Source organism: Cebus imitator, unplaced genomic scaffold (assembly GCF_001604975.1).
Source record: "Cebus imitator isolate Cc_AM_T3 unplaced genomic scaffold, Cebus_imitator-1.0 Scaffold283, whole genome shotgun sequence".
NCBI lineage: Eukaryota > Metazoa > Chordata > Mammalia > Primates > Cebidae > Cebus > Cebus imitator.
In genome coordinates, this window is record NW_016107598.1 from 2,439,554 (window position 1) to 2,456,299 (window position 16,746).

Here is a 16,746-nt window from a genome sequence, read left to right on the forward strand (position 1 = left end):
TTTATTCTCTTTGCCTTGCCTTCCTGTGGTTGATATATTTCCTTGTGGGGTGACCCAACTTTCCTTCCTGAAGGGTCTAGACCATTCATAGCCCTGCTTGGATTGGGTTGTTGTTGGATTGGGTTGTTATTTCTCATTGACCTTAATCACAGGACATGATAATACTAAGAGACTATCCTAAGGATTTCTTGTATTTCAAACATATACTTTTTTACCTCCATTGTGGAGTACAAGTCCAATTTCTCCTTGGTAGTGCAGATCAGTCACCTTGATCAACATTTTAACTCTCTTTTTGACCTATTGACTTGGAGGCATGAGGTGCTTAAACTGGCTGGTGGCAGTCTTAATTTCCAGTTCTTTGGAATTATTGTGTGTCTCCTAGTAAAGAATTCCTTCCTCTTAAAATAAGACCTCTAGGTCAGCAGAATATAATGTCATGCGAACAGGAAGCAAAAATTTTGCTAGTGGATCACTACGGGTGATGGTGAGTGGTGCCACTCTCATTTCCACCTCTTGATTCCTGAACATGTGAATCCTAACTATGGGAGAAATAGTGTCATACATTGGATGCTGATTCAGAGCATTGAAGCCTTCTGGAGAACTGGTCCAACCATGCAAAGTACTCACACCTACCTGGCACTTTAGCTGCAACTTCAAAAAACTATTTCACTGAGCTATCAAGTCAGCTGCTTCAGGATGATGTGGAATATTGTTAAGACTATGAGCATTAGCGTGAGTATGAACCTATTACACTTCTTTGGCTGTAAAGCAAGTTCCTTGGTCAGAAGCAATACTGTGTGGAATACCATGACTGAGGCTAAGGTATTCATTAAGTCCACAAATGGTGGTTTTGGCAGAAGCATTGCATACAGAGAAGGCAAATTTGCATCCAGATTGTCTATTCCAGAAAGGACAAAATGCTGCCCCTTCCATGATGGCAGCCATCCAGTGTAAACCTGCCACAAGGTAGACAGTTGATCACCCCAGGGAATGGTGCAAAATCATTTGGTGCAACACTAATGGTGTTGGCTTAGGCTGGCAGACTGGGCATTCAGTGGTGGCCATACCCAGGTCATCCTTGGTGAGTGGAAGTCCATGTTGCTGAGCCCATGCATAACATCTATCCCCTCCACCATTGCCATAAACCCGTTAGATGATTACAGTGTGCCTGGGAAGGAGAGGCTAGCTGGTAGCCACAGAACAGGTGATTCTATCCTCTTGATTATTAAAGTCCTCCTGTGCTGAGCATTCACATGGCTGAAAAATATCTTCATATCCTTTGCCCACTGAGATCTATCCACATACCTCTTTCTCAAAGTTCTTTGTCACTGATTTTCCATCCACTTTTGAGTGGTGCCTGCATATCATACAGAACCATCTTTCATTAAGGCCCTAGTCTTCTCGTCCTCTGTCAATTGAGTATAGGATATTCCTCATGAGGCCACAGGTGCAGGCTGGGAGAGAGAAAGCAATGTAGCAGGAGAAGCCATGGACACTTAGGCCACTTCATAAGGCAACTTACTTTTGCCTTCAGGACCTGCTGGGGCTCATCATTTCCATTTGATGAAGGAGTGCTGCTGTGTACACCCAACTTTATGGCTTGGTAGGTTGGATAACACCAAGTTCATAATAGGCAGTTTATGTCACATGGTAGTTGGTGGCCCATGGTTATATATTCAGTTTCTTCTAAAGCCCAGTAGCAAGTCAGAGCCTGTCTCTCAAAAAACCAGTGGAGGATGGCAAGGCCTTGCCCTCAAATCCTAAAAGCCTCTGCTATAATTCACCTATAGGAGCCTGCCAAAGGCTCCAAACAGCATCCCCCTGTGCCACTGACACCTCAAATACCACTGAATCTGCTGAATGATGTGGCCCAAGTAACAAAGCAGCTTGCACAGCAGCCCGGACCTGTTGCAGAGCCGTCTCTGTTCTAGACCCCACTCAAAACTAGCAGCTTTTCAGGTCACTCAGTAAATGGGCCAGAGTAACACAGCCAAATGAGGACAGTGTTGCCTCCAAAATCCAAATAGGCTTCTTTCTTAATTGTTGAAGGGGACGGATGCAACAACTTATCCTTCACCGTGGAAGGGATAACTCAGCAGGCTCCACACCACCAGACCCCTAGAAATTTCACTACAATAAAAGGCCCCGGATTCTTCATCACACTTATTTCCCACCTTACACACAAATGTGTTATTCATAAATCTAGAGTGTCTGCTATTTCTCACTTACTGTGTCCAACCAGCATAATGTCATCAGTGTGATGACAGTGTTATATTTTGTGGAAGGAAAGGTGATCAAGATCTGTGAACTAGATTATGACTTAAGGCTGGAGAGCTGATATACTCCTGGGGTAGGACAGGGAACGTATATTGCCAGCCTTGCCAACCAAAAGAAAATGGCTGCTGGTGGTCTTTAGTAACAGGTATCAAGAAATAAAGCATTGGGCAAATCAATAGCTGCATACCAGGTACCAGGAGATATGTTAATTTTTTAATGCCATGAAACCATATCTGGTTCAGCAGCTGCAGTTGGAGTCACCACTCAGTTAAGTTCATGACAATCTACTGTAAAGTCTCCAAGATCCATTTGTCTTCTGCACAGGCCAAATAGGAGAGTTGAATCTGAAGCAAAGACTGCCTGTTGCAGGAGTTCTATTTTGGGCAGAAATGGTCAGGTTTCAGTATTCCTGCAGTGATCAGTCATGGGCTGATCTATACAGAGCTACCAAGATGAGCCTAGGTGGACACAGTAAAGTGAAGGAGATGGGATCTTTAATTGTCAGCTTGAGAAGCATAGGGCACACACATAATTTGGATTGGAAATATATGTTAATAATATGATTAAGTTAATTTAAGTAAATTAATCACTTTGTTTGTAGAATAAAGAAAATTAATGTTTAGAGATAGAGTGTCCTATCCGAGTCACTTGGCTGATTAGTGGCAGAGTTGAAAAAATGTAAATCTTCATTTAGGTCTCTTTTCGCTAGTCTCAGAGACTAAGAAAGGCAAGAAACTTCCAGATACACAAGATGAATATAAATTGCCATTTGAAATCTTTATTAGTTAGCAAAAAATTAAACATAATCATCAAGAGTTTTAAGTAGTAGTGACAGAAGATAAAATTGCCTCCACATCCCAAATGAACATCTCCATATACCAAGTAGCTTTTATTCTTTTACAACTAAAGTCAGGGCTTTTTATTTTCAGAGACAATTCTGCAAACTTGGCATTAAAGCAGTAGTTTGGTATGTTTTAAAATACATCCAAATATATATTAAATGTTTTAGAAAATATTCCATTGTTGAATACATTTCACATGGAATTTATGTGAATTAACTGAATTGAGAGTGAAATATTATGAGCACCGTGTGAACATACAAAGTTGTATTCTTATGGTTCACAGAGGCTAGAATCAAGTACATCAGATCTAAGTTAACTTAGATACAATGTAATAAATGTCAACCTTGCAGTTTAAACAATTATATACACTCAGAAAAATGGTGCCAGTCTTGGTTCATACTTGGCTGCCAGGCTTTTGTTATTCATTTCTAATCTTCACTTCAGATCAACTTTCCCCTTTCTTGGCTCACACTTTGTGAAATAAAATTTTATTTAAAATTAAATATAATTATCTAAAGGGTTTGTTATTAATCAACAATACAATGACAGGTCTACCAATAGATTTAGATAGATAAATGTTTCTATCTACATATTTAGATGTCTTTGTTCATCTGGAGAGATCCAAGTTTATCCCTTTATGTTTATAGGATTAGATGGTTCAGGTGGGATTTTGATGGGGGTACAAGGTAGTGATCTTGTAGTTTCCAACATTTAGGGAGAAGTAAATGTTTGATGATCCATACAATATTCTCTCTTTATCTAAGGAATTTCTCTGCCCTCGGTAGGCTATCTCTGCAGGCCCCAAAGAGTGATTTTGAATCTCAAACCTGCACCTGGCTTGTAGGATAGAGGCAGTTTGTCTTGTTAATAGGTCTTGTGGTGGTGGATAATTAGATTGAAAGGTTAGTGGTAGTGCTTTAAATTAGAGTAATAAAATTTCATCTTGGGATTGGTGCTAAAAGTAAAGATGGTAGTTCTGTACTCATAAATCACATCTTGAAAATGACAGAACACTTTACAACATATAATATACTATTTCTTCACCGCTTCATCAATCATTTGGTTTAGTAGACTCTTTAGATATAAAAGAAACCGAGAAATTTTATTTTGGGTGACAGCTGAAGTTGGCTGGTTAGAAGTAGTAGTTTGAGCAGTGACTGAAGTAGTAGTTTGGTGTGTGGGTGTAGTTGTGTCAGGTGTAACAGTAGTTGGGGAAGAATTAGGTGTGGTAACTGGGGCAGTTGGGGTCTCCGGTGGAGTTGAGGAAGGTGGTGGAGCTGGTGTAGTTCCAGAAGGTGTGGGTGGGGCAGTTGCAGTCTCCGGTGGAGTTGAGGAAGGTGGTGGAGCTGGTGTAGTTGCAGAAGGTATGGATGGAGCAGTTGTGGCCTCTGTTGGAGCTGAGGAATTCTCTGGTGTTAATGTAGTTACAGAAGAGCTTGGGTTAACATTTTCTCCTGAAGATGTGGTGGTAGCATTTTGAGGAGGAGGAGTCACATTTGGAAGGGTAGTAATTTTGGTGGAAGCAGATGGGGAACTCGTAGGTGGAATTTGCGTTGTAGCCAATATGGTATGGTTGGCCACACCGTTATTTTTATCTGGACAATGAGGTGGCTGGTGAGGATTTGGGAATTTGTGTGGGGGTTTAATAGGTGAAGGCGGAGGCTTAGGCCTACAGCGTTTGTGTAGACACTTATGGGGGTTTTGGTTGACTGGCTTGTGGTGAGCTAGCGGTCCAGGATGATGTGGTAATTTAGAGTGATTTTCGGGATAATGGTGATAATGCCTTCTGTGATGTAGTTCGTGATCCCTTTTATGACCTTCACTGAACTGCAGAAAAGAAAGAAAATATAAGAAATGAAAAAAAGTATCTATTTATTTATCAGTTAGGTGATCACTGCTGACCATGAGATGAACAGTATTTGTGGAGTTTTGGGATTAGAAACCAGAATACATTATTAAGTCAAGTGATTAGCTTCCTAATTTCACCAAGTTTCAAGAAAGAATTGCTACTAGAGAATTTTCTTTTGTCAAATGTCTACTTTCTAGATAATTGGGATGAATATATTCTTGTGGACTTCAGCTTGAATGCTTAGCTGGACATGAACTTTTATGCTTACAGTTCCTCTCTTCTTTCTCTGGTAGAAAATGGTCAAGTTACTGCCTGAGGTCCCAGCAAAAAGGCTCCCTGCTTGCTCAGCCTGTTCACAAAACTTTAGTCAAAGACATTCGACTGAGATCCGGGAGCCCTTTCTGAATTACAGCCCTCATATCTGCTATCATCAAAACATGAAACTGTGAAACAACAACAAAATCCCCAACAAACGAAATATCCCACCCCAGCTTTGTGTTCTCCATATTTCAGGAAACAGTTTTTAGCCTTTATAAATCAGAGAAACAACTTTGGTCATTACCTTTTAATTTTATTATTTAAAAAATTAGAATTACAGAATTCATGATTCAGGGGGTTTATGAATCACCTGATTTTTAGAGAAAATTTGCATGTTTGTGCATTTTTGTCTGAATAGAGCACCAGTGGTTTTCATGATTTCTCAAAGGTGTTTACATCTGAAAAGAACACTGATCTAGTCTAACTGTTCATCTGATACTTGATCTTTTTTCAATACACCGGAAAAAGGCTTTCTAGTCTATGCATCTATCCTCTTCTGATAAGGAACTGACTACTGCAATTCCTAAAGCAGCCTGGTAGAGACTTCTTCTTGATACCGAATGTAGGTTTGTTTTTGGGGATTTCCATTCTTAACTGAATAGAAATTTCTTCATGAAGATTTCCATTCTTTGGTCCTAATTTTATGTTTTGGTAGATTTACAGAAGATCCAGGAGTCCTTCAAAATTTGAAAATAACTTCTATGCCATGTGGGTCTTATATTTTACAAGATGAATATTTTTATTTCCTTTAGCCACTGATGATATTATTTGAGTTAGAGTACCATCACTGTTTCAGTTTCTTATCTGTAAACATACTGCATGCCTTTTACATCCCTCTTCCCTGTATTCAATCTCATACTACATTTTTTAGTGATCAGTTATATTAAATTGGAAAAAATAAATATTAACAAGATAAATGAGAAAATACCAAAGTCCCAAACAAGGATAGGTTTTCTTCCTAATGGTTTCCACAGAACCCTTTTTAGATCACCAAATGGGTAAATTATTCCAGTCCCAAGTTATAAGCTCCCTTTGTATACAAAGTTTAGCGCGATGAAATGACAACTTCTGAGAGACTGGCAGAATTGTATAACTAAGATAACTTCCTCAGCAACTAATATATCCAGCCTCAAAAATAGCTTCTAGGTATTGGGCTTACAGAGGTGAATGAAACAGGGACTCTTGTGAGACTCATGTGATTAATGGAATGAACCACATAACTATTTTAAAGCAAAGAGGTCGTAGAATTAGACTTTGGATCTGGAATTTAATCCAAATAATTTCATAAATGAATAAACTGAAATGCAGACATATTAAGTGACTTGCCCAAAGTCATTCAGTTCTTCATTGGCAGACGTAGAACAGACTCAAACCTCCACTGCTGGTCTGTTGCAGTGTGTTTCAAACATGTTCCTCTAAGATCTAGATGTTCTTTATAACATCCATCAATACAAGAAAGTATTGTTTGTTTAGAAAATTAAATTATCCAGAAAATTTTAATTAATAACTGGGAACAGCCATTAGATAACACAATGGCTTCTGATACTCATGAGGTATTTTTCCATAGATCTCTCTTAAAAGGTCATAGATTTTCAGACTCGGTAACACTGACTCCAGGAATCTCTGAGGAGATCCTTTCCATTACAGGGGTAGTTGTTTTCTCATATAAAATAAACAGGTCATATTGTTCAAACGGATCTTTCCCTGGAGATTCAATATGCAATCCAGATAATTAGAGACCTGCTCTGATTGAAGCAGGATTGAGGCCTCACATTCCATGATCTCAGTCTCTCCCTTTCCAGATGGTCTCTGCGGATGTTGTGAAGAATGTCCAGATCTCAGAGGAACATGTCTGAAATATGCCACAACAGACTAGCAGTGGAGGTTTGGTTCTGTCCTGTGTCTGCCGCAGAACAGCTGAGTGACTTTGGGCAAGTCACTTAATGTGCCTGGATGTCAGCTTATTCATGAAATGATTTGGATTAAATTAAATTCCAGATCTAAAGTCTAATTCTACGACCTCTTTGCTTTAAAGTAGTTATGTGGTTCATTCCCTTAATCACATGAGCCTAACGGAGGTCCCTGTTTCATTCACCTCTGTAAGCCCAATATCTAAAGCTATGTCTCGCATATGGCAGATACTCATTAACTATTAATTGAATGAGTAAATGCATCAAATGATAACAATAACTAATTTCTTATTGAATAAAATGTTAACATTTAAAAATGTTTATTCATATGTAAAATAGTTTCAACAATTTTAGTTTAGGTGACCAAAATAATCCATATCACATTTTTATATGAAGGCAAATTCATTAAAATCCCATTAATTTTAATGTTGGGTTGGCCTGGAACATGTATCAAATGACCAGTTTGTTTTACTTAATATATTGATTAGTCATTATGATTGGCATTTACAGGTGGCTACAACAGAACTTGTGTATTAGAGTTGGATTTAGAGAAGTCTGAGAGAGGAAGGAGTTGAAAATGCATGTCTCTAAAGTTTTGAGTTTAGATGATTGAAGTATGGAGGTGCTTATAATAAATAGAGATATACCAGGCAGAGTGTATGAAAGATAACAACCCTGCCTGCCTGTTCACATCTGTTATTTATTTTTATTAAAAAAGTCTTTATGTAACACCTACTTTATGTTAGGCCTTATTCTATGTGGTTTACAAATGCAAATTTATTTAATTTCTTAGCAATATCATAAGGTGTGTACTGCTATTATCTTCATTATACGGATGGGAAAACTGAGTTTCAGACTAAGTAACTCTTTGGAGAATAATTCTCCATTTGCAAACCGTAGTTTTGAGAGGAGAGAAGAGGGAGAAGTCGTGAGGAACGTGGAAAGAGTAGGCTTGAAGTGGAAATTTTGCCCAGGATTTTGTTAGCACATAGTCAGCAACTTGCCTACTTTAAAACTGCCCCTGTTTTTCTGCTAATAACTGCCTCTTTCTGCTTCTGTACCTCAGCTTATTGCTTACTAGCTAAAAACCCTTAAGGAAAACTGCCGCGTCGTCTAAAGTTCTGAGTTACCTCCCCTGCCCCTTCACCTATAAACTGTGTACTTTTCTTAGATGGGGTCCAGACTTTTGGGTGTGAGCCCTTCTGGGCCCGCCGGCGTATAAAGTGTGTTCCTCCGTTTCCCTGAGTACCGCTTGGGTTTCTTGTCAGGTAAAACTTTCTGCAACATTTGGTTCCCTGACCGGGAAACTCAACCGCGCTGGCCCCTTGGAGCCGCCGGTTTGGGGTTGGAAAGGACGGACAGCTCGCCGGTTCCCCGCTGGGGAATGAGGCAGGGCCCCCCTGTAAGCTTCGACAGGGCCTCCTTCCCTGGAAGGGGAACTGCTGCTGCTCCGGTGTTGCTGTTCGCCGGACTCGTTGGGGAGACGGACTGAACTGAAGGGGACTCCAGATAAGGCAAGGTCCTGGGACCGACTCTGGCCAGGCCCATCTACGGACAGAAGGGGAGCCTGATCACCTTCCAGGGGGGTCTCCATTTGGAGACAGCAGGTCGGTTTGTCGGGTTAGGGTGGGAATGTGATAACCTCTGAGTGAGTGTGTGAGTGTGTGGGGAGCTCCGCAGCCTGCTCTTGCACCTCCAATCTGTAGCTCCACAGTGCAAACTATGGAGCTCGGCTGGGCCCCAGCCTGCGTTTCCATGGTGAACCTCATATGGCTTATGGCGGTATCTAGCTGAGCTTAAGCTGAGCTCGATCTGAGTCGGGGGATTATACCAACCCGCTGACTGCTAAGAGGCGCTTATGTTCCCACAAGGGGTGCAGCCAGGTGGGCATCTGAGTGGTCCTTCACGGGACACCCCTCCTTTGTCTGTCTTGCGTCACCATTCAAAAGGGGACACACATCATGGGGAAAAGCCAGTCTAAACCCACAGTCCTAGATTTTCAAGGACTGTCCCCTCGCAAAGGCAAACTTAAACCTGTTCACCGATGGAAGCAGCTATGTCCATAATGGGGAGAGGTATGCAGGGCATGCAGTCACCACCACCACTGAAGTGGTCGAGGCAGCCCCCTTGCCCAGAGGCTGGTCAGCACAACAGGCAGAATTACACGCCGTCATTCAGGCCCTGTGCTGCGTGGAAGGCAAAGCAGTCAAATTTACACTGACTCCAAGTACGCCTTTGCAACTGTCCACATTCATCGGGCGATATACAAAGAAAGAGGGCTGCTAACAGTAGAAGGAAAAAAAGTCAAAAATAAGGAAGAAATTCTCAAATTACTAGAAGCAGTTTGGAAGCCCAAAGAGGTGGCTGTCATACATTACAAGGGCCACCAAAGAAGAACTGATCTTTTCTCTACAGGAAACCGGCTGGCTGACCGAGAAGCTAAGGCAGCAGCACTGAAGAAAGGGCCTGTGCAGGCCTCCACCCACTTGTTCACAGTCATCCCTTGGCTCTGAGAGGTTGTGGGAAAGCCAGAGCACTCTAAAAACAAACAAACAAGCAAACAAACAAACCAACCAACCTGTAGGCACAGCAGGAGGGGGCAAAGCAGAGTTCTGGAGAATGGTGGCTACTCCCTGACGACAGATGGTGCCTAGGAACTTGGCTCATACCGTCGTTACTCAGTGCCATGATCTCACCTACCTAGGTAAAACTGCTCTGGAGACCTTACTCAACAGGCATTACTATATTGCAACTCTCCCCACACTATGTGCTGCAGTAAGCAATTAGTGCCTTACCTATGCTAAAACAACCCCCCACAGTGGCTGAAGCCTGCCCAGGGGTGCAATGGGTGAGCAGCTACCCCTTTGAGGACATAGAGGTAGACTTCACTGAAGTCAAGCCCAGTAAAGGGTACAAATACCTACTGGTCCTTGTATGTACATACTCGGGCTGGGCTGAGGCACTACCAACCAAGACGGAAAGGGCTTGAAAAGCAGTGAAAGTCCTACTTCGTGAAATTGTTCCCTGATATGGGATACCACTCACCATACACAGTGACAGTGGGCCAGCATTTGTGGCAAAGATCAAGCCCTCACCAGCGTGCTCAAGATTAAGTGGAAACTTCACACAGCCTACAGGACACAGAGTTCAGGGAAAGTGGAGCGCATAAATCAAACACTGAAGGTTACACTAGCAAAGCTCTGTCAGGAAACCCAGGCTTCCTGGGTAGATGTGCTTCCCCTAGCCCTGTTGCAGTCATGGTGTATGTCGGGACCCGCCAGTTACTCACCCTTTGAAATCCTATTCAGGAGGCTTCCCCTTCTGGTTAACAAGGTGAGGGGAGACCTCAGACAGCTGGGGGAAACAAGCATAACATCCCAGCTGCAGGCATTAGAAAAGGTGCTGTCCCAGATCAGTCAGTTTGTAATAGAGAAAGCACCTATCTCCCTAGCCAATCCAGTATATCCCTTCCAACCTGGGAACCAGGTCTGGGTGAAAGATTGGAAGAAGGAACCCTTCCAGCCTGTCTGGACAGGGCCCCATACTGTAATCCTTGTCACCCCAACTGCTCTCAAGGTTGCAGGAGTCGTTTTGTGGGTACACTATTCCAGAGCCAAGAGGTCCCACCCAAACACATTGCTAGACTGATGAACTGCACATCAGACCCTCGGCACCCCATAAAAATCATGCTCCGGCGAGCTGAATCCTGAGAACTCGTCAAGCCCTGCTCTAGTCACACAACCGGAAGCTGACTAGTCAATCCACGGCCAAAGCTTGAGGAGCCTCCACTGAATCAGCAAATGTGGACTGAAGTGGAGTCTTAAAACTATTCTGACAGCATTTGTTGTTCTACTGTTGTGCTGTCATCATTGTCATCCCTTGAGGGACATTCCTTGTCCATGTCTGGTGTAAAATGTCACTTTCTGTTTTGCTATTAATAATCTTCTCGGCCCTTGCCTTCGGCCCTTGCCTAATTAACATATTTCGGTGCTTCATTGAAGCCATGGTAATTAAAAAACAAATGCTCAGTTGCTGACCCTCAGTGGGTACAAGCCGCTAAATACAGGCACCAGGGTGTAAAGGTGATGCTCCCTTATCACTGTGTGTATTCAGAACTTAAAGCTTTATCAACTAGTATGTTAGTTAAGATTACAATAGTCCTAAGCCATAATTTTTACATTTACACTATACTTTATAATTTATAAATTCCCATTTACCCTTCAGCAGCCTTGTGAAGCATATAGTGTTATTATTATTTTACACATAGGGAAATTGGGGCCCTGTAAATAGATTCTAAATTGCTCAAGATTCATCTGGATGGTAAACATTAGAGATGAGTTTAAGCCCACATCTTCTGAGCCCAACTTGAACGCTCTTCTACAGTCACAAAATGAGCATTAGGGTCCAGGGAAAAAGCTTAAGATTGTTTTTTGGTGGCTATTTTATGGTAAGTGGGAAATAAGAGAATATTCAAGAGTAAATTCCATCCACTTCCTCAGTTCTTCTGCCCTGTCTACTCTGCTGGCATAATACTCTGAGGCTATCTATCCTCATTCAATAAAAGTACATTCCACTTCTTGATCCTTATTTGAAATTTTGTTAAAATAAAATTGAATAAATACTTACAGGTAAATGGCATTAGAGAAAAGTATTTTTATTATTACAGCATGTATCACCTTGTATCATTATTAATTTTAACCTTCCTTTGCCAGTACACCCTAAATTTCTTAAAGATAGAAGGTCCACTTTGTAATCTTCTCTTGGTTTTGGAAGCCATACTTTCTTGTCCACTCTTGTGACTCCTCCATTTTCTCAATCCATATCCAAATGTCCTACATTTTCTCTGTAGGTGATCTTGTAAGGTCTCATGGCTTCAAATATGTTTTAAATATAGACTTTACCCCTAGATTGCTTTCTGAACTCCAGACAATATATATCTACTTTCTTCTTAATATCTCGATGTAGAAATCTAACAGCCATTTCAAATGTAACATGCCCCAAACTAGAACATTTTTGTTCATTTTTTTTTGGAGGAGGGGACAGTCTTGCTCTGTTGCTCAGGCTGGAGTATAGTGACATGATCTCAGCTCACTGCAACCTCCACCTCCCAGGTTCAAGTAATTCTTCTGCCTCAGCCTTCTGAGCTGGGATTACAGGTGCCAGCCACCACACCTAGCTAATTTTTGTATTTTTAGCAGAGACGGGGTTTTGCCATGTTGGCTAGGCTGGTATCGAACTCCTGACCTCAGGTGATCTGCCCGCCTCAGCCTCCCAAAGTGCTGGGACTATAGGCCTGAGCCAATGTACTTGGCCTGTTCATTTCTTTCTTTTACAACATACACAATCCGGCAGATGATGTAGTAGACTCAATCACAACAATATATCCTAAACCCACTCTCATCTTTTAACTGCTGACATTTAGTGCAAGTCACCATCATCATTTATCTGGACCACTGCCATAGCTTCCTGACTAAGTCTCCTCATCTCAGCTTTTGTTCCCTGCTACCTGTTTTCTCCTGAGAATCCCATCATGTTACTCCCCTGGGGGTGCTTTGATCAAGCTGAGACTTCCTGACGGATTTCAATCCATATTCCATACCAAGACCTAAAGGCCTTACAAATCCGAGTTTTGTCTCTGTCAGATCTCATCAAACTCATTATAAAGTTTGTGCTCTATAGATATTGAATAAATTATTTCCTTATGCTCTATCTGTCTATCTATATCTATCTATTTATCTATATTTTTAAGACAGAGTCTCATTTTGTTGCCCAGGCTGGGGCACAGTAGTGTGATTACAGCTTACTACACCCTTGACTTTCCAGGCTCAAGATCCACCTCAGCCTCCGAGTAGCTGGGATTACAGGCATGTACCATCATACCTGGCTAATTGAAATTTTTTTGTTTTTTTATAGAGACACAGTCTCATTATTTTACTTAAACTTCTGAGCTCAAGTTATCCTCACTCCTTGGCCTCCCATAGTGCTCAGATTACAGGTGTGAGCCACTGCACTGGCCAATTATCTATATTTTTGTGTTTCATGGAAATAAAAGATGTCAAACTTCTTAGAAATAGGGATTGCTTATTATGCTTTAAAAGTCCCAGGTAGGTACTATTGATACTTAAAGAAAAATCATATTTGATTTTTGCTCAAGATTCTTACCGAGAAGCAAGCACTCAGTGCACAGATGCACACAAACAGCGGCAGAGTTTCCATTCTTGCTGATGTCTCCTGGGAAAAGCAGAAACTTGGCTTACTATTAGTTATGATATTATGGGAGAGGAATTCATTTTGGTAAATGACTTATTGTTATTAGAAAGTACAGGCTAAAAGAGGCCAATGGTTTCTGAAAATTATGTATACATTTGCATTCCATAGGGGTGATGCAAAATTACTTCAGGCCTAAAATGCATTATTTTAAAGAGGAAGCAATGGAGGAGAGTCAAGAATTTTTCTAACTAGTTTGCCAAATAAGCATCAACTGGTATTAAAGATTGGCTAGGAAAGGCAGGATCTTAGGAAGTTTAGCAATAAGAGAAGGAAATGATCTTCTTCTTATTTCTATTCTAATTCAAGACGTCTCTCTCTCTCTCTCTGGGAAACCATCATATAAATGACCTAATACTGCACAGTTTTGTAAAGATTACTGATGTTGTAGGAAGATGCTCTTTGTCTCTGTGATATGAGGCTGTCACTTGGAACAAAGAACCATGTCAAATGGACTCTTCCCCTAATATAATTCTACTGAAGATTTTGCTATTTGAGATCCCTTTTCTTTTACCTTTTTTTTTAGACAGGTTCTCACTCTGTTGTCCAGGCTGGAGTGAAGGGGCATGCTCATGGCTCACTGCAGCCTGCACCAGCCAGACTCAAGCAATCTTCTCACCTTGGACAACCTAGTAGCTGGGACTACAGTCATATGCCACCATTCGTGCTTATTGTTATTATTATTATTATTTATTTTTTGTAGACACAGGGCTTCACTGTGTTGCCCAGGCTGGTCTTGAACTCCTGGGTTCAAGCAATCCACCCAAATCGGCCTCCCAAAATGCTGGGATTACAGGTGTGAGCCATTGTGTCTGGCTGATATCCTTTTCTTAAATCCCAAAATGAGAGGAATTTTGCTTTATTCATTGTTATATCATCATGCCTAGTGCATAGTGCAGACTTAACACTTTTTAAAAAATAAGTACTTGAAAAGAGAATTGTATTTTGACTATAGGTCGTAGAAGGGAAGAGTGAGAGAATGCAGTCTTTTATTTTTCTCATTTTGGTTATATATGTAATATGTACATGTCAGCTTATCAGCTTTAGAAAAAAATAAAGGTTAAATCATATAGACAGATGACATATTAGAGCACGTAAGTTAGTGTGCATGTCAATGTGGTGGTGGGCTGTCAGATTAGGCACACTTTACAATACAATACTGTGGTTCATAAAAAAGGTGTTAGAGTCAGAGACTTGATTTAAACTCTGCCCACTTATTGTGTGACCCTGCCACTCACTGCATGACTCTGAGTGAGTTGTAATCTTATAAGAATGTCCTGAGTATTGACTGGAATAATATGTATTACAAATCATACTGAGAATAATGCCTTATCCATAATAAAGCCTCAGTGGTATTATTATAGTACTAGCATACTGAGAAGAAAACAATCTGGCCCAATTGAAAAAAGAAATGATTATTTATTATTCTTCAGTTTCCCAATACATTGTCAGATTATTTTTTATTTTCAAGACCAAAAAACATTCCTTCCAATCACATTTTGTTGTAATAACATATGAATTGAATGTTATCACACAGTTTGGCAGTTCAAAAGAAAAGAGGAGAATAACTGTGTCAGAACAACTATTGCTATTACTTACTATATGCATATTACTTGAAAGCTATTTAGTTTATTAGAATCTAGAATTGGAATTTAGAAAAAAATATTCACATACCTGGTGCAGTGTGAATCTTTCTTCTTAAGGTGTTCAATCCAATTGCTTGCTTTTAGTCAGTTCTTTGAGGATGGCAAGTGGAAGCAAAATAAGAGAAAGCACAAGAGAATTTTCAAGTTTTATAACTCTCCAGTTGAGCTTTTTGGAAATAGGAAATTTATTAGATTTAAGATAAGGTCACTTGTGTCAAGGAATTTGCTTTAAAAGAAAAGAATAGTTGTGGTTTGCTGAGGATGACAGTAGTTCTTTGTATATCAATTTCTTCCTGACGAACACAATGACGATCAGAGGTTCTCAATGACAAACTTATGTGCATGATGAGTGTGCAACAGTGATTGATGGCACTTATGGAGAAATGAACAACCATGGCCCAGGTCCTCCCAACAGGAACAGATGATCCACTCTTTCCTGTTGGGCTCTCAAAGTAAGCAGAGTGATTGCCTTCTGACAGTTAATGTGATGGAACACCATATTTCCTTGTCAATAAGACAAATTAATAAAGGACAGAGGATTTAAAAAAGTAATGTGGTGCCAAGTACTGGTGCAGGACAGTATTTAAAGCTGAAAAATGAACACCGAAGTTTTTAATACAAGCAATTAAAATTTTTTGATTTTTTGTCTTGAAAAATATTCAAATATGTAAAAAAGTAAGAAGTGTAGTACAATCTACAACTATACTCATTCCCTAGTTTTCATAATTGTTAACATTTTGCTATATATTTTAATTGTTTTGCTGAAGTATTTTAAGGTAAACTACAGAAATTGTAACAGCTACTCTCTATTTCACATTTATCTCTAAAAAGCCTTTCTTTTGTAGCACAACACCATCAACCAACCTATAACAATATTAATAATTCAAACATATAATCTAAAATTGAGTTAATACTCAAATTTTCCCAGTTTTGCCCAAAATATTTTTAGTCATTTTGTTCCTACCAGGACTCAATTAAGGGCTGTGTGTTGCATTTACTTGTTATGCCTTTAGTTTCTTTTATCCTAGAAAATTTTCTCCCTTTCTCCCTATGGTAGTGATATTTTGCTATCCAGGCCAGTCATTTTATAAGTGTTTATTTTTAAAAAGAACTTAAGAACTTAAGAAAGAACTTAAGAGCCATTTTAATACAGATTTTCAAAATTAGATATTTCTACTATGTAAAATTGTTAATCTTGAATACAGTTTTGAGGCGTTATTCTACTTCTAGCTAGTCAGTTTGTTCTTTTGCACATGTAGTCTATGAGGGCTTACATTCTTTGGGTTTGACTCCTTGCTTCTCCACTTATTTAGCAGCCACGTAATTTTTGACAAGTTAGCTAACTTCTTTGAGCCTCAGTTTTTCTATATGCCAGTTAGGTGTGCCATCTACCTTACAAAGTTGTCAGACTAAAATTAGATAAGTTAAAGGGTCTGTCTTGGTGCCTTTGAGTGGAAAGCCCTCAGCTATTATATTGCCATTAGTGGAAAGTTAGGAACAGATTTTAAGATAGAATGGGTTGGGTTATGAACATTCGTGTACACGTGTCCTTATAGTAGAACGATTTGTAATCCTTTGGATATATACCCAGTAATGGGATTGCTGGGTCAAATGGAATTTCTATTTCTATGTCCTTG

The 16,746-nt window shown here is 40.2% G+C and overlaps 1 protein-coding gene across 1 annotated transcript; it reads right to left on the reverse strand.

Annotated features, from left to right (window-relative positions):
- Window positions 1-3,035: 3,035 nt before the first annotated feature.
- On the reverse strand, window positions 3,036-15,231 carry MUC7 (mucin 7, secreted). Its single transcript, XM_017501647.2, has 3 exons — window positions 15,138-15,231; window positions 13,359-13,427; window positions 3,036-4,946 (listed from the first exon to the last, which is right to left on the reverse strand). The coding sequence occupies exons 2-3, from the start codon at window positions 13,410-13,412 to the stop codon at window positions 4,152-4,154; spliced, it is 849 nt and encodes a 282-aa protein (XP_017357136.1). The 5' UTR covers window positions 13,413-13,427; window positions 15,138-15,231; the 3' UTR covers window positions 3,036-4,151.
- Between the last annotated feature and the right edge of the window lie 1,515 nt (window positions 15,232-16,746).